The sequence below is a fragment of the Nakaseomyces glabratus genome, chromosome K, assembly GCF_010111755.1.
Source record: "Nakaseomyces glabratus chromosome K, complete sequence".
Taxonomy (NCBI): domain Eukaryota; kingdom Fungi; phylum Ascomycota; class Saccharomycetes; order Saccharomycetales; family Saccharomycetaceae; genus Nakaseomyces; species Nakaseomyces glabratus.
The window spans coordinates 1,132,767-1,150,582 of record NC_088961.1 but is presented as its reverse complement, the minus strand read 5'-3'; the positions used below and the strand labels follow the sequence as shown (position 1 = coordinate 1,150,582).

Below are 17,816 nucleotides of genomic sequence, written 5' to 3'. Positions count from 1 at the left end.
TAATAAATCAATCCTCGGTGGTTAGATGAGTTGCATGATAAACGTCAAAAAAAAATGGAAACTCAAAGTTGTTAAAGATAATAAAAGTTTTAGAAAAATGCTGACACGAGAACTAAAAATACAGCGAAGCAACTGATACCCTAGGAGCTCAATCGATGGATATCTAGATAGCAGCCTTAATAGCGGAGAATCGCAACGATCGACAGCAGGGTACGTAGTAGTTTAACCGATTAGAAGTCTAAAGAAGTGTACGAGAAAACTTTAAACTGCCCAGTAGTACCTATCCACATCAATGCTGATTGCGTTCTTAATCAGGGAATCACTAAGTCTTGTTTAGCGAGTTTTGCGCATATAGGAGATATGGGGAAGAAAAGAGTCAGAGGGAAAATTCTTTCTCTTATTGATACAATTACTAAATGATGTCACCTAGTGGCCAACAGGATCATGTTTTGTATATGGGGGTTAGCCACATTATTTATTATTCATTAGTGAAAATGTCAACTATTTTACGGGTATCATTGATGTGAGTGTTGGAGCCAAAAGGAATTTAGTAGTCTACCTGGCAAAACTGCGCGATAAGAGCTGTTGTTAGAGAGACCTGATCATTTCAGTGAAGCAAAGGGGGCGGCAATGGTTTGTGGACAAGTAAACTTATTCGGTGTAAACAGGAAGAAGAATTAAAAAAAGAAGTTTCTGAACAGACACAGGGAAAACCGCATAGTAGGATACTATGAAGTTTGCTGGTCCTGCTAGAAAGGGAATAATGATGCAATCATTGGAAACCATTTCTGGATCAAGTTAGAGAGAGTTGATACGAAGTTGTAAAGCAGAACAGATAAGAAGTCTGATACATTTCGCAGTATGTTTCTGTAGTAAATTGTATTATTGGCGATAAAAATGAAATGGAAGCGAGAGAGAAGTGCTGGCCTCAGCGGCCACAACAGTGACTCAAGATGTGAGTGTATTGTTGATTTTCTCGCTAGCCATCACTGGGTGTAAATTTCCCAACGATGTTCATTGTTTAGGCCATAGACTTCTTAGCCTTCTTACCGGTGGCTGGGGTCTTTGGGGTCTTTGGGGTCTTTGGGGTTGGGGACATGGCTGGGGAAGCGACGGTGGCCATGGTGTTAGAAGTGGTCATACCGGCTTCGGCGTCGGAGAAGTTGTAGCCCATGTTGCTGATGCCGATGTAGGAAGCGATTGGGACCCACAGGCAAGGCAAGAAGGCGTATAGGATAATGTCCAGGATACCGTAGAAGATCAAGGCGGAGTCTGGTTGTAGGACGTTACCACCGTCGGTGATACCGAAACAGATTGGGTAGATAGCCCAGAAGAACATGACGAGGCCGAAGTAGATGTTGAAGCCCTTCCATAGCTCACCGTCCTTCTTGGCTCTGACCAAGTGTCTGGTGGTGGTCATGACTGAGATCATGGCGACGATGGCACCACCGCAGCCGATGGTCATGTAACCCCACTTGTAAGTGGAGTGGACGCAGGCGGCGATCAAGAAGCAGACGGTGAAGACCTCGGTCATGGCGATGTTGAAGGCGATCTGCCAGATTGGGGTCTTACCCATCAGGGAAGCCTGGATGACAGGCCATGGCAAGGCCATGAACCAGCCGACGTATCTAGCGTAGAAGATCTGTCTGACACCTGGGTGTTGTTGCTGGGTGGAGGTTCTGACGTGGTTGTACTTGGCTCTGACAGGGATCCAACCCAAGTTGGAAGCGATGGTGAAGTATGCGATACCCATGAAGACACATGGGGCGATGGCGGTGTAGTAAGCCAATCTGTCGTTAGCGGTCTTTCTGAACATCAGCAAGACCATGACGATGGCGCAGAAGAACATTACACAGAATACAGCCCATGCCCAGTCGGAACCACGGCTGGTGATGTGGAAGTCAGCTCCGGTAGGAGGGTTAATCTTGACGGCCTCGTTACCGCCTCTCTTGTACAGGTCAACGTAAGACATTTTTGTTGTTGTGGTTATTTGGGGTCAAGAGAGGTTTCAAGATTGCAAAGCATTTGTTTTATATAGGTGAAAATTTTTCCAATTGAATTGCTCGTATTTGCATTTGCAGTTGTAGTCGTAGTTGTAGTGATGTAGTGCTACTTGTAGCACTACATCAGGTAGTTGCACTTGTAATTTGTTGTTGTAGTGGGTAGCACTAGCACAAGTCCAAGTACAATTGCAATTGCAATTGATTACGCAAGGGTCCAAGCCAAAAAATCACTCAATTGTTAATTATGGGGAGGGATGTAATATTCCTAATTGGGTAAATAATATAATGGGCTGTGCGGGTGTTTGTGTATTTGTTTGTTTATAAACAAATAGTTTACCTAATCGGGTATCACTCCGTTTAATTAAACGAAGATTGCGGACCTGAAAGAGGAAATGAGAAGTGAGAAGTGAAACAGCGATACCAGCCGTAGACCATGTTGTAGAGATGCCGTGGAGAGTGGGTCATGCTGTTTGTGCCCTAAGTAACTGCCCTAGGTGCTGCCCTAGGTAGCTGCTCCCCAGCACAAAACCGAGGAAAAAGGGGGTTTTGGGGGGATTGGAGGCAGGGGAAATGCCTCCTGCACATGCACATGCACGTAAGTCATATGACGTACGTGTATGGTTGTATACAATATACGCACCCACGGTGTACACATGATACACGTACATATGTACATACGTATACACGAACACGTACACAACTACAACTGTAAATTACGTAATACGAAAAAAAGTGATAGTGCAGAGATGTTCGATGGTGTTCTGTGGTGGGAAGAGGGGGGGGAAAGGTGTGGCACGAGGGGGGGTAGAAGAGGCAGGGGGGGCTAACTTGATAGTGTTCGTGTCAAAGGGGGGGGGGACCCGTGGCACACGACTATTATGTGATTGTTCCGTAAGGGGAGGACAGCCCCTTTTGGTTGAAGAAAGCGACGAAGGGGAGGCAGCAGGGAACAGGGAACAGGAGACAGGGGACAGGGAACTACCGGAGAAGAGACCGCGCAGAAACAGGTGCACACCATCTCGTAATTATTAGCCAATTGACAGTTATAGCGGTGGAAGGGGGGGGACGGTGAAAGAGACTTAGAAACGGGCGGGGGGGAACTGGGATTAACACTTTTGGGAAGGAACAAGCACAAGCAGAACAACAAGAGCAACACGGAAAAAGGGCAGGCAGGACTGAAAAATAGGGGATCCTGTTCCTCACTCCCCCCCGGATGGAAATAGTATAAATACAGCCACCAATTGGGTCTCGAAGGAAAATTTTCTTTCTCTTTTCATTCTCTACATACTAGACAAGATACAAACACACACACACACACAACAAGAAAACATTTAACAATGCCAAAGGTCGCTATTATTATCTACACTCTATACGGTCACACCGCCACTATCGCTGAAGCTGAGAAGAAGGGTGTTGAAGCTGCTGGTGGTCAAGCCGACATCTTCCAAGTCCAAGAAACTTTGTCCCCAGAAGTTGTCAAGGCTCTAGGTGGTGCTCCAAAGCCAGACTACCCAATTGCTACCCAAGACACTTTGACTGAATACGATGCTTTCTTGTTCGGTATCCCAACCAGATTCGGTAACTTCCCAGCTCAATGGAAGGCTTTCTGGGACAGAACCGGTGGTCTATGGGCTAAGGGTGCTCTACACGGTAAGGTCGCTGGTGCTTTCGTCTCCACCGGTACCGGTGGTGGTAACGAAGCTACCATCATCAACTCCTTGTCCACCTTGGCTCACCACGGTATCATCTTCGTCCCATTGGGTTACAAGAACGCCTTCCCAGAATTGACTAACTTGGAAGAAGTCCACGGTGGTTCCCCATGGGGTGCCGGTACCATCGCCGGTGCTGACGGTTCCAGATCTCCATCCGCTTTGGAATTGAAGATCCACGAAATCCAAGGTAAGACCTTCTTCGAAACCGTCAAGAAGTTCTAAATCTAAAAAGCAAGAAAATATTAAAAATAAATCTCTTTGATAAACATTTTTTTTTTCTATATCCTCGCTTTTTTCATTTTAACACCTTCTATTTCTAACAAAGGACATTTTTAGTAAGTCCCTATATACATTCTACATACATTTAGTAGTGTTAGCTTTATATCAGGTATTTAAAGATTATAACACATATTTGTTCTTTTTTTTCCAGCTTTTCAATTTTAAAACTTTAATTAACTTGCTCAACCGATAGAAGTTTGGCTTGCTGGAGCTCTTCCTGGTCTAAAGTTATAGTGCCAAACCGGATCAAAAATGAACAAGCTTGCCTTTGACAGGTTATTCGAGAACCATGCCTCTTCAATAAACGACGCGCTACACACTGGCGACTCATTGAAAGTCTACAGCCATTGCCCACAGAGAGCTCACCTCTCGCCGGGCGTGTCCACGCTAGCCACGGACTCCACGTCGGGGAACCTGCTGCTGAGTGGCTCCTATGATGGTTCCGTGTCCCTGTGGTCGCTCGACGGGAAAGTGCAGGACAACAGCCTCGTGAACAAGCGCCTGGAGTACATAACCAGGAAAGCCCATGACGGCACAGCCCAGAACACTACCCATATCAAGTCCCTGAGACCATCGCTGCACAAGAGACAGAAGACCCAGGACCCGCGCGCTGTGCGACACGCTGCGCGACACGCTGGCCCCCGAGCTGCCAGCTCCCCGGTGCACGCCTTCGAAACAAGGGCTTACAAGTACAGGATGTACCGCCAGTCCAGCAGCCCCCAGGGCAATCCCCTCGGCTCCACTCCGGGCACTGCCCGTGCCAGCCCAGCGTCTCACTTGCAACAGGCAGGTGAGCCACCTGAGGAGGACCCACACAGAGCCCACACTTACGGCATCACCTGCCTGGCATGGTACGGGCCAGACAACGGCATATTCTTAACGGGGTCCAACGACCACGCAGTGAAGCTCTGGGACACCGCCAGCTTCGAAGCGGTCAAGTGCTATAACTTCGACACAAGGGTCAATGACCTGCACAGCACGAGTGCAGCCCAGAGCCTCATCGCGGTCGCCACCGATGATTACTACCCGAGGGTGATAGACCTGCGCCAGTCAGCTGCAGACGAAGCAGGCGCCATGCAACTGGGCGCAAAGTCGCTGATGAGGGACCCCATGTTGTGCGCCCGGTTCCACCCAACAAACGGCCAGTTGCTGGCAACAGGCGACGCCGGTGGCAATTGCAAACTGTGGGACCTGCGCATGGTCGGCAAACCCTGGGGAAACATGGCCAGCATGCGACCAGGAAATCCAGGTGTCACAGTAGCCAACTCAGGCTTGGGATCAGCTAGTAATAGCAAGGCTCACTTGAGAAGCTGTAACGCTCTGACTTGGAGTCCCGGAGGTAGCGAGCTGGTGACCATGGGCACTGACGGTAGGATATACTGTTGGTCGCCGTTCCAACTAAATGCTGAGTCAATAGTAGATGTTAGCGGAACGGCAACCGCCGACAGACAAATAGGACCCATTGACCTCGAATATACAGGTTGCAGGACCATAGGAGGCTCTACTATTGATCCTTCGAGAAATAAAGAGCAACATAAATATAGAACATCGCAGCGACTGGAATGGTTCGATAACTACCTGCTTGTCAACACTGACTACGCTGAGATACAAATATATGAGATAGATACCGGGAAATACCTGGACAAAATAAGCTATGACTATGAAAACGACCTGCAACACACGAAGTCCAAATTGGTGAAGACTATAAAACGAAACAAGAAACTGATTGGCGGAATGTGCTTACAGAAATTCATTCACAACGGAGTCGGTCTGCGCTTATACCTGGGAACCAATGACGGTTACGTCGTGGAGATGTCTTAGTCTTCTTATTTGTAGCGTCAATATTCGCAAATAATGTCATCTATAGTGTGCCTGAATTTTACCCCACGGGGTATTCCCTGAGAAATACCCGATGGCGGATTCGCCCCACATATATATTCGTTAAGTTACATACGTTCTCAAGATAATTATGATGTCCATATCATTTGACAAAGCCACTCTATTGTAGATTTAAATATTTAATAACCACCAGTCTTTTTTTCTACAGAGTCACATTATAATTAGATATTGCTGAAGAGACAATAGGTTCTTCATATAGAAGTTGAAAAAAGTACATCCAAAAAATAGCTCAAAATTACTTTGATAAGCCAACCATATCTCTATAGTCATATCTTTGAACCTCCAAGTATGTAAATTGTAAAACAATAGTTCTGATAGGAATATCTTCCAATTATTATAGTTTTAATTAGTTAATGTCACCGATCCCGAAGAAGTCGCAAAGTTCAGAAAGGGAACCCACAAGGGACGAGAAAGTCTTTGGGAGGGAAAAATAGAAGTGGGAACAATAGAAGTGGGAACACTAGAAACATTTAAAGCAAAGAGGATCCCATTTTGTAGCTTGTTGAAAGGTTCAGATACAGGAACTAATAGGATTTGATCTAGTTAGAAGGGAATCACAAGGTTTCATTTGTCGAGTTTCTGAGATCTATCTTTTCTGGTTGCTAGAAGTACGATAAGTTAGAATATAGACAAAGCAGGTGTAAGAAGAAGCAGATCCGTGCTTAGGACAAAGAGAGACTAGGTGCCATTAGAAGCTTCTAAGTATTACATAGCGGGCATAGAGCAGAATATTGAATTGTTCTGAAGGAAGAAAATAAGAATCTGTTTTCTTTTTGAAGACCAGACTCCTCCTATTACTTGAACTTACCTGCAATTGTTAAATCTGACAAGAAAGGAATCAAGCTCAATACACTTGAAGAACGCTTAATTATTATCGTTACCGTGCTTTTATTTAGCCTATTAACTTGTTTGCGTTACTGGTAGTTTTGTGTTGGCAATAGTCAGAAGAGAAATAGGTTTAACTCAGAGGTTTGCTGAAAAGAGACTAAGAACATCGTTAAGAGAACAAAAGGGATAAGAAACATATTTTTTTTATTATATCCTTTAGAACCAGAGTATCTCTGCGAAGTATTAATTAAAGATATAAGAGACATCAAGTGCTAATTTTATCAGAGGCTAAAGAGGACTTTGGATCGCCTAGATATTGTACGATATTGAACTACAAATCAACTGATTAGAGTGTCCATTTTACTGGCCTACAGTTTCATCCATAGAAGATTTTGGTAGTGAAAGCTAAGATTACAGACAGGAGTTTCAATAAGACTCAGTGCAATATAAATTCATATCATCTCATAGGAACCAAAAAAAAGAGTTAGAAGAAGTTATCTCTGATTGTTGCTTACTATAGCATTCATACATTTTCCGACTTTAGTTTGAGTTACCAAATATGTCTACCAATTTAGCAGACTACTTTAAAAATCAAAATGCTTCTTCAGACAAGAAGGAAGATTCCAACAAGAAGCAATTACCTTACAATGATTACGACGATATGGGTCCATCTGTTTCTATGGCAGTAGAGGCCGAAAATGAAGATGACTTTAAGAAATCAACGTTCAATCTTAAGAGGACGCGATCAATGGGTCTTCTAGACGATTTTATAGACCCTACAAAGAAGCCGTCAGAAAAATCATCCGATGATGAAGCAGACAGCAAATTAGTTGATGATGAGCCGGCAAGCCATGGCACGGAGAGCTACTATAATGAAGATATTAGTCATTACGATCATCTTCACGAACAGTCAGCTTCTGTGTCACCTCCTCCAGCAGATAATGACAATTATTTTATCCCACAAGATGACAATGACGTTGTGGTAGAACCAGAGAGACATGTAGATTACTTATCTCATCAGTGGAAAGAATCGGAAATATCCAACTCATGGAAGTATATCATCTTAAAAAAGAAGAAGAGAGACGTTGATCTTGTAAATGCAGCTAGATTGGAGAATGCATCATGGAGAACTTGGGCAAAAGCCAGAAATCATTTAAAGACCGTTTCACCAGAAATACTGAACTGGTCAAAGGATTCTGATGTTACGTGGCTGTATGGTCCGATCGTCCGTGACCAGCATAAAAATAAGAAAAATAAGAGGAAAGAAAATGGCGATATTGAAACGGATTCGGAGCACGAAATTTCTATAGGTTATGGTTCAGATGATGAAACATCAAAGAGAATACCATCGAAAGGAAAAAGATCAGTTACTCCAAAACCTATTTTAAAGAAAAGATCGGTAACAGAGATTATTGAAGAAAATGCTCAATGGAAACTAAATGAAGCGAGAAAACATATCAACGATATGAAACACGCATCAGTAGTAATGGATCCCAACGGACTTAAGGATGTTCATGATGATTACGATGCTTTGGCTGCTAGAGTCAATGCCCAATATTACACAACACCAAGAAGTAGACCTGGAAGTGGAGCACCAAGCAGGGAAAATAGTGAATCCAATTTACATAACCCTCCTAGATCTTCCTCTACAACGCCAAACTATGCTGTTGCCGATAGCAAGAGTTTTCACTCTGATACTCCGATCAATGAACAATCTTCAGTTAAATCAGGTAGTCTGGTTACTCCTATCCAGTCACCAAATGTTGTAGCATCTCCTGCTCAAGATATAGTTGCACCACAAGCCAAACAACCACTATCATCAATCCTTTCTTCAAAATACTCGGAAAAAGGAACCGGTCAAGAACAAAAGAAAAGTGCTCCATCAAGGCATATTCATTTTAATGACAGAGTCGAGCAGTGTATGGCTCTGCGATATCCAAGCTCAGATAGCGAGGTTGATTCAGACTATGAAAGTAATAGTAATAACCTTCATCAAACTTCATCTGTAAGTCCAAGTTCTGCTCCTTCCAATAACAACATCAGGTTTGTGCGGAAAGGTGAAAAAGGCCAGAGAAATCAAGAGAGTAAAATACCAGAAAGTCCTATTTCAGATGATTCAGTGTCATCTCCTTCTGACGATAACGAAGATGAGGAAGACTATGGTGGACTATTCATAAATGCTAGATTTTCAAGAAGATCAGACTCAACAGTTCATTCACCTGTTACTGATAATTCATCTATCGGTTCATCAGTGACTTCCAGAACTGGTGTACGTCCAATTATTAAGCTTCTTCCTGCCACAACATTAAACTATGGTTCTGACGAAGAATCTGAAACAAGTGACATTTATAATTACGGAAATGCTGTTTCTCACAATGTCAACACATCTAGAGGTTATGATTACATATATGACTACAACTCTGTGTATACTGGTGATACGTCGAGTTTCTTGCCTCTAGACCATTGTGATATTGTCGATGTTCCTGAAGGAATTGGTCTAGACACGTCAATTACTGAAAGTGATCATACAGGGTATGATATTAACAGTCCTCTTGATAAAAGAACCAACATTATGATTCCTTCACCTACAGATACTCCACCTTTTCTGAGTAAAGCCAGCAAAAGTCCATCGAGTTACAACTCTTCCTCTGATAGTGGCAAAAGTACACCATTGAGACAAAACTTTCTCAGTAATGAAAATCATGGTTATTCATCATCCGACTCTGAGCAACAGTTTATTGAAGACTCTCAACTGAATAGCAGTGATGAAGATGAAGACTCAGAGGATAGTGATGAAGATGATGAATCAGATGACGGATTAACATTAAAACGTACTGTTACTTTAGGGAAATCAGGCACTTCTACGTCAATCAAAGATTTAAATATGCCGAACGAGCATAATGCAGACTTTATTCCTCCAGTGAAGACCAGAAGCTTTATAACAGGCGAAACTATAGATGATGCAACACGAGAAAAAAACAACTTTATTAGCAACAGTAGTTCGCCTGGTATTCCTCTGAAAAGAAATCAATCTTCTAAGAGTTTTATTTTCAATTCAGACAGTAATGACGAAGATTCATCTGATAATACTTCTGATTCGGCAAGCTTTTTTGGTATTGAGACACCACAACCTGTAAATCATCAGACAAATGCTACCGCCAAATCTGTATCGGGACATAAGAATGTTATACCTCCTTCTAATGTGGGCCCAATTTCATCGATTGAGGTATCAAAGAACTTTAAAATTCCTTCCAATACTGCCCCAGATGTTGCATCTAGTGATGTTGCCATTAAAGGGTCATTTTCACCTAGGTACAACTCAGTGAAATCTGTCATAAACAAAGAAGGCATACTATCAGATAAATCAAATTCACCCTCACCACAACAATCAAGTACTAACATTATGTCCAAAAATAACTTTAGCCATTCCGGAACTGGCCAAAGTTTCAGTGATAATGAAAATCCTGATACTAACAAAGACCTAAGTAATGAAAGTCTACAGAAAATGATGCAAAGCGCTAAGAATGCTGCCAGCAAGTATTTAAACTCGTGGAAAAGACCAGAAAATAGACGTGAAGATAAATGAGACATAACATCAGTTAACGGATCTGACCCTTAACAATTATTAGACTATAAAACTAAAGAGTGGCATTTTTTCTTTCACAAGTCTTCATATTCTTTTATTTTCCGTTGAGAGGAAAACCCATTTGATGACAACACAGATTGAGTATCAAAACTTGTTTCATCGTGTCATGATCACACTATTAGGAGCCAGGATAAGATTCCATAAATACCTTCAATTTTCTTCTTTTGTGTCGGATATTGATCATATTATTCATATATTTCGTAGCCACAATCCCGATTTTTCATATAAGTTGAATCCATCGATCAATTTCCTGACCGTTAATTTTGCACTTTAATGGCATATGTCTAATGAAAATTTAAATAAGGCAAGATAAATACAAGACATACTTATTTTTTTAGTAATAAATAAAATCTTAAAATTCCCAACATTATATTTAAAACAACTTCAAGAACCAATTCACAATTCACATATGATAGTAACACTTTTGAAGGATTTGGATCCTATTTTTCATAGCGAACGCTCGCCCTTTGAGTTTAGGACTGAAATGACAAAATAACGGAAGTAAAACAACAATAACAGAAAAGTCAATTGTAGTCATAGACAGTTCTTATAATACTTGCAAATTGTAAGACCTAAACCAGTTTGGCGAGCTTTAAACATTACTTTTACGTTACTGGTCTCTCTTTGATAAACTTACTCGGTTAATAGGCCCCAATTTGAAGACAAATAATATAGACAAGAATTGCTAATTCAATCAAGGTCACATATTAGGTTGTTATGCTTTCAGATTTGTTATATTCTGAGCATTTAAGTGAACATTTACAAGTTTAAATCAATCAACACCAGTCTGCATGTCTGAAAGTTCAAAACGGGGCGATAAGGAGGTACCTGCTAACATTGTTGTATCCAACACTTCTGGAAAGGATAGTGTAATACCGTCCAACACACCTTCCTCCTCTATAGCTGATGATGACTCGTCATCTTTGAATGATGATCTCCGAAGTGTCAGTGTAAGTAATCAAGTGAAGAGTTCGTCTAGGATATCTATGGATTCGATGAGTGTCAGGAGAAGCTTTGAATCCACATCTCAATTTGGAAGACCAGGCCACGGCAGACCCTTTGCCTTTGATAATATGCGCCATAGCGGTTCAATGGATTATTCACCACTAGGAAACAATGCCATTTTTGAAGTTGTGATGAATACTAGAAGGAAAAATTGGTTGAGTTATCCTACTGTGTCTGATATACCGCCTATCACATTAACAAAGAACTCATTGCCAACTGAATGGAAAGAGAAGTTAGATGTCTACAGAAAATTGATTAATTCTGAATATTCTGTGTTCAAAGCGACAAATAATATTAAAAGCGCCAACCGAATGCAACAAATTAGACAATTAAGTGACGACAAGCTAGATGAAAATGACGCCCTGGAAGATGATAAAGAAGTCACCAGTTGGGACACACAACTTAAAAATGCAGGTGTCCCAGACTTTTACATGGATGACAATTTCAAGCTGGACAATCCTCGAGTATTTCATAAAGTTTTAGAAGGAGTGGAGCTACAATTAGAGAATTTCAGTGTAAGTGGTGCAGAAGATAGAGTGATAGGATATGGCAATTTAAGAAGAAATTTGAATGATTATTTAGATGTTGTCGAGAATCTCTTAATAAAAGAGATCTCAAAATCGTCCCATAAATTTTATAGAACACTATCAGAAGTTGATGACTTAGAGGTAAGTATCAAAAAAGGCTTAGGACTACTAGATGAGTTAAGCAAATCGTTAGTTAATGTCGAAAGAAATGAAATTGAAGTCCGACTCGCAAAACTGAAGAAAATATTCAGAAGGAGAAATGTCGAAAAACTAGAGCAAGGTTTATTACAAGTTCGGTTAATTAAAGAGAAAATAAGAGAATGCCAGGAGATCTATGAGAAAGAAGAATTACAAAAATGCTTAGATCTAACATCTTCAATAAACAATTTGATACATGGTGATAATAGTGACAAGGTTGTCCAAGCTTGGACTAATGAATGGCCTTTCAAGCTCCTTAACCTCAAATCTGTCCCCGCCTTGTCTGAATGCAGAGAATTTATAACTAATATTGCGATCGAAATTGGGGGCAAGTATTCCTTAATGCTATGCGACATCCTAATAAAAGATATCCGTGACTACTGTATGAAGAAGGAGGGCTCTTTCACGATTGAGTATATTAGAACTACCAATAAGGAAAAAGAGCAATATAACTTCAGTGAAGACTTAAGGAATAGTATAGTTGATTATATTAGGAAATTATACAGTTGTGAGGAACTAACTGGAGCATTTGAACTGTATCAGGAAAGGACTCTTGCAGAGCTGAAGTCAATACTTAAGGGCTATCTGCCTCAGGAAAGTTCTAAGCCAAAATCAGATGAAAACATAGCTTCCACGTCAACATCAGCAGCATCAGGTTCGAGATTAGCTCAGTTAATAAGGGAGCAAACTAATGACGAGTTTACTAACATGCTTCAAAGAATATTTTCACATGAAATCCTGGCTTTACGAAGACTTTATGGTCACCAAAAGTTGCTTCTTGATATCTCATTAACCGAAATAAACTCAGTACCTGAACCAAATGAAAACCAGCATAACATGATAACTCAGTTAGATATACGACAAGGAATTAATGAGATCATCCACGTAATTCAACTACGTACTGGTAAGATTATTGCAGTTAGGCGTGATAGCACGAGCAGCATCAGGTTCAACTACTTCTTAAGATTCTATGATGTTTGCGTTACCTTTATACAAGAGTGTGAAGCACTATCAGGTGAATTCTTGACCAAGTATTTGAGCGATGTGTTGGCCGCACAAGTCAAGAGTTATATCAGCCAGTTTTTCCCACGGAATAGTAAGAAGTTACAATCAATGATAGTCAACGAAAAATGGACACCAGCCATTGTGAACCCTAATATCCAAAAATCGGTTAATGATATGCTGACAAGTATTGATATCGATCCATTAGAATGGACTAAACTGCCGAGTTTATTGGTGAACGATCCAAACGATGGGGAACAAGAATCTGGGTCAGAACAACCTCAACAAGGACACAGAAAATCTGTTGTTGTTGGTGATAAGACATTTGTTGCCAGTGAGCCTCTATTATCGACTTTGATATACCTGAATGAGTTAATGATTCTATCACTAAATCTGCCATCCATATACCTTCCTTCGCTCGAGAGACAAGCTTACGATTTCTTGAAGTTCTTCAATCAAACATCTATGAACTCAGTAGCTCCTCAGGGTCAAGCAATAGGTAAGACAACGAAAAACTTATCGATTATGGGTGAGTCCTTTGACTGTCTGAGCGAGTTCATAGACATTCTCCAAAAATTCTATCAAAGATTGGGCCACAATTTCAAGGATTACAACCCTTATCCAGACACCTATTACAATGACCTCAGAACAAGATACAGGACTGCTTCTGATAGACTTTACCAAGCACATGCACCACCTCCACCAACTGCATAGTGGCAGAATCAGGCAACACTACACGATGGTACTAGTGTCATTAAACGCACATACATTAAAAACTCCAGAGAACAAGTTCTTCTCTCGAAAACAACAAAAAGCAACCCAATGCATAATTCCTAATCTCTTATACATAGCCATGTACTTAGTAATTGATTTAGAACCACAGTAAATAATGTAAACTCAGCCGAACAATAGCTTACCAAGCCCAAATTCTATACTAGAAGAGTAGTAATATCACTTTATACTACACTGTAAAGAGACGTTGTTTACACCAAAAAACTGGAAAAAATGTTCAGGCGATCCGGAAAAGCTGGCCTTCTGCGTGATTTCTCACAAACATTATGCGTATGATCAGAGGTCATCGGGAAGTTTGGCAATATAAACAACGACAATGACTGGACTACTATATGTGTAGCATTATTGGCTACGTCCATTTACTTCCTGGTGGTAAATACCTATATATATTTGTTTGGATAGAAGTTGAGGAAGAATCCCATCGATAGCGCGAATTGGTTTGGCAACAATTGCTAAACACGACGGTAAGAGCAAGAAGAAGTCTCGCATAGAGCCACTTGACTACGTTAATATGGATGCTCCCGGTGAGGACAGGAACAGTATGAAAACAGCAGAGAGCAATCCTGAAAAGGAGGCGATTAGCTGGCTATACCTGAAGAATGTTGAAGAAGGCAATCAGGAAGGTAATGAGGACAAAGGTGAGGATGAAATCGGCAGTCAGATTGCTGACGATGACACAGAGGTTAGTATTGCTGCTTTGAAAGCTGTTGGCATCATAGATAAGAAAAGAAAAAGGGAAGAGCGTGAAAAGAAGAAGAGTAAGAAGAGCAACAAGAAAAAACGCCATTCAAAGAAGGCTGATGACCAAGACGCGCATAGCAATGTTGATCCAGCATTATCCGGGCTAGAGATGGCCTTGGATGTCACTGATAATGTTACCAAAAACTATAACACATTCAGTGGTAATGAGATCAGTGATGAGATCAGTCACCAATTCTCCAAGAGCAATGGCAAAGTCGGTATATCACTTTCAGAAAATGGTACTAATACATTTTCCTATGCAGATGGAATTAATACGACAAATAATGATCAATCAATTAAGGATACAGAAAAAAACTATAATGACATCAGTAATAAAAATAAAGAAAAGATTGCGAATAGAAGTGTACCCTCTACCATAAAAGGTGCAGGCGAACTGGATGATGCATTTTTGGAAAAGGGAATCATTGACAGCAAAGTTCTAAAGCCATTGACAGATAAATTGGATTCATCAGATGGTATTCTGAGTTCATCACTACAATCCGCTGGCAGAGGTTTTGATGCAGAAGAAGACGCTAAACTTGACGCTTATATCAATGAATATCAGAAAATGAATTCCTTCACACGCGAACAGCTCTGTGACAGAATATGGAATAATAATGGTCAAAGGGATGACTTTTGGAAAACCATTTGTAAAATTTTGCCATACAGAACCAGATCATCTTTGTACAAACACGTTAGAAGAAGATATCATATTTTTGAACAAAGAGGTAAGTGGACAAGAGAAGAAGATGAGATTTTGGCGAAATTGTGTCTTGAAAAGGAGGGACAATGGTCAGTTATTGGTAAAGAAATGGGAAGAATGCCTGAGGATGTCAGAGATAGGTGGAGAAATTACATCAAGTGTGGAGAGAAAAGGGCATCACAAAAATGGACCGCTGAGGAAGAAACTAAACTGAAAGAGGTAATTGGAACCATGTTCAAAGAGGCTGCCGAATATCATCAGAAGCGTGAGACCGAGATGGATGGTATTCATGATGGAATCATTGATGCTGAAGACAAAAATAATCATCTACTAACCAGAGGGCCAAAAGGTAGGGTTCTTAATGACAAACCTGGCTTTAATGAAGTGATAAACTGGACTGTTGTTAGTGAAAGAATGGGAGGAACTCGTTCACGTATTCAATGCAGATACAAATGGAATAAAATGATCAAAGATGAAGCGCTAAGTAAAGTCAAAAATGTTACTGATGAGGAAGGCCGCTGGCTGTTAAAGACTCTTCAAAATCATAACTACACTCACCAATCACATATTGACTGGAATTCGATTGCTACCGAACAGCCTGAATCTAATAAATGGTCACCATTAGAACTGCGACTGTGTTACGAAAAGCTTCGTGAGCCAATTGATAATATAAAAAATAAAACTGTTACCGCAATTTGTACGGAGCTGCTTTCCAAGGAGTGAATAAAGAAGCTGCTGTTTAGTGCGTATTTCTCCTTGCATTTGTATTACGGCGGTAATTCTACTGGTGCTAGTCACTGAGTGGCATCATGAATGTATTCATTTTTTTAATTGAAATTCTTTTCTTTCTCACTTCATCAAGCTACGCTTATGAAGTGTATTGTATTAATATAAGCCTTACTATTTGCATAGATGATTAATTTATTATAGTCTCTACATTTAATATAAGTATAAAAATGAATGAGAGTTTGAATATTGCGTTACTTTCAGGTGTATAGTATGTTAAGTTTGAAAATGTAGTCGCAACCTCAATCTAGCTGTGCTGCAGAAGCTTGAGGACAATTCACGTCTCAAGTCCTTGCTGTATTGAGATGTGATGATTATTTAGAGCTCATATATGTGTAAGTGAGATATGATAAATACTGATTGATAGAAGGAAATGTATTCTTAAATTTTATTAGAGTTTAATAGAGTTAAAAAAAAAAACGGATCTGATATGATGAGTTTTGTGCTAAATTTATTAGTTTCTTTTTATCTATTTAATTTAGAACTTGTGGAATTGCTTGTTAGCCTTACCAGTAGCAGCAGCAACCTTCAAGACGTTGAATCTAACGGTCTTGGAGATTGGTCTACATTGACCAACGGTAACAATGTCACCAACTTGGACACGGAAAGCTGGGGAGACGTGGACTGGAACGTTCTTGTGTCTCTTTTCGTATCTGTTGTATTTTGGAACGTAGTGCAAGTAGTCTCTTCTGATGATGATGGTACGGTGCATCTTGGTGGAAACAACGGTACCAGACAAGATCTTACCACGGATGGAAACCAAACCAGTGAATGGACACTTCTTGTCAATGTAAGAACCTTCGATGGCGGTCTTTGGGGTCTTGAAACCTAGACCAGCGTTCTTATACCATCTCTTGGTTCTCTTAGAGGTCTTGAACTTTGGGTTGCTGAAGATGTGAGGTTGCTGTATTTCAGTGATATCAACTATTCCATTGTTTCCTCTTCTGACTTAAGGTTACTCTTCTTCTTTCACATACTTAACTAAGTCTTGGTAACATTTAATATAGCCCACATAACATTTATATTTTTTTGATAAAAGAAGATTCAGAGTCGAAGGAAATAGTATTGATATGATAATTTGTTAGTAAAACTATTCGAATAATTGGTTTTGATTTAATTAGCAGCATAAATCGAAGATTTGTCAAAAAAAACATGATCACAAGTAGTTCTGATATAGTAGCTAAGCAACCCAATAAACGGGCAATATGCTCTCTTATGTGCTATTACTATTGGGGTCTTGGGTATTATCTCGGTTTTCAAAATTGTTTCCTCATTGGATTGGTCATTATGGAAGGCCCTTAGTTATCGATATTCTCAGCATAGTAGTGATATTGCGGTAGCCTCTATTGCCTCTCCTTGTTACAACATATGTAACAGTATTGTGATTGCTTATAACTAAAACTTCAATATTATCTGCCTTGTATTTCTCGATGGGATTCTAAATGCATACCTTTTGGAAAGCTCTTTCAGATTGAACAGTCAATTCAGTGGACATCTTGGCGGTTTCTTAGGACTCCTTAGGCTGTGATCAAGAATTAGGTTATAAATTTTTAACCGCTTACAGACTGTTTTATCCAATCTAAATGTTTTATTCATCTCTCATTGACAATATTTCCACTCATGGAGCTGCGGCCCAGCGAGTATTGGGCTATTGAGAAAGTGAAATTTTCCAAACACTGCAGGGCCATTCAGCAT

At 40.5% G+C, this 17,816-nt stretch overlaps 7 protein-coding genes across 7 annotated transcripts; 5 read left to right on the top strand and 2 right to left on the bottom strand.

Annotated features, from left to right (window-relative positions):
* Window positions 1–1,021: 1,021 nt before the first annotated feature.
* MRH1 (Mrh1p) lies at window positions 1,022–1,972 on the bottom strand (the record flags this gene model as incomplete). Its single annotated transcript, XM_448732.1, has 1 exon — window positions 1,022–1,972. The coding sequence occupies one exon, from the start codon at window positions 1,970–1,972 to the stop codon at window positions 1,022–1,024; it is 951 nt and encodes a 316-aa protein (XP_448732.1).
* Window positions 1,973–3,340: 1,368 nt separating this feature from the next.
* Window positions 3,341–3,937, top strand: PST2 (flavodoxin-like fold family protein; the record flags this gene model as incomplete). Its single annotated transcript, XM_448731.1, has 1 exon — window positions 3,341–3,937. The coding sequence occupies one exon, from the start codon at window positions 3,341–3,343 to the stop codon at window positions 3,935–3,937; it is 597 nt and encodes a 198-aa protein (XP_448731.1).
* A 309-nt stretch (window positions 3,938–4,246) lies between these two features.
* Window positions 4,247–5,815, top strand: RAD28 (Rad28p; the record flags this gene model as incomplete). The annotated part of the gene is made up of 1 exon (XM_448730.1): window positions 4,247–5,815. The coding sequence occupies one exon, from the start codon at window positions 4,247–4,249 to the stop codon at window positions 5,813–5,815; it is 1,569 nt and encodes a 522-aa protein (XP_448730.1).
* A 1,465-nt stretch (window positions 5,816–7,280) lies between these two features.
* On the top strand, window positions 7,281–10,307 carry REG1 (protein phosphatase regulator REG1; the record flags this gene model as incomplete). Its single annotated transcript, XM_448729.1, has 1 exon — window positions 7,281–10,307. One exon carries the CDS (start codon window positions 7,281–7,283, stop codon window positions 10,305–10,307), a length of 3,027 nt encoding a protein of 1,008 aa, XP_448729.1.
* An 851-nt stretch (window positions 10,308–11,158) lies between these two features.
* VPS54 (Vps54p) lies at window positions 11,159–13,813 on the top strand (the record flags this gene model as incomplete). The annotated part of the gene is made up of 1 exon (XM_448728.1): window positions 11,159–13,813. One exon carries the CDS (start codon window positions 11,159–11,161, stop codon window positions 13,811–13,813), a length of 2,655 nt encoding a protein of 884 aa, XP_448728.1.
* Window positions 13,814–14,402: 589 nt separating this feature from the next.
* On the top strand, window positions 14,403–16,058 carry NSI1 (Nsi1p; the record flags this gene model as incomplete). The annotated part of the gene is made up of 1 exon (XM_448727.1): window positions 14,403–16,058. The coding sequence occupies one exon, from the start codon at window positions 14,403–14,405 to the stop codon at window positions 16,056–16,058; it is 1,656 nt and encodes a 551-aa protein (XP_448727.1).
* A 541-nt stretch (window positions 16,059–16,599) lies between these two features.
* Window positions 16,600–17,616, bottom strand: RPS11A (40S ribosomal protein uS17; the record flags this gene model as incomplete). Its single annotated transcript, XM_448726.1, has 2 exons — window positions 16,600–17,025; window positions 17,572–17,616. The coding sequence occupies 2 exons, from the start codon at window positions 17,614–17,616 to the stop codon at window positions 16,600–16,602; spliced, it is 471 nt and encodes a 156-aa protein (XP_448726.1).
* Window positions 17,617–17,816: the final 200 nt, after the last annotated feature.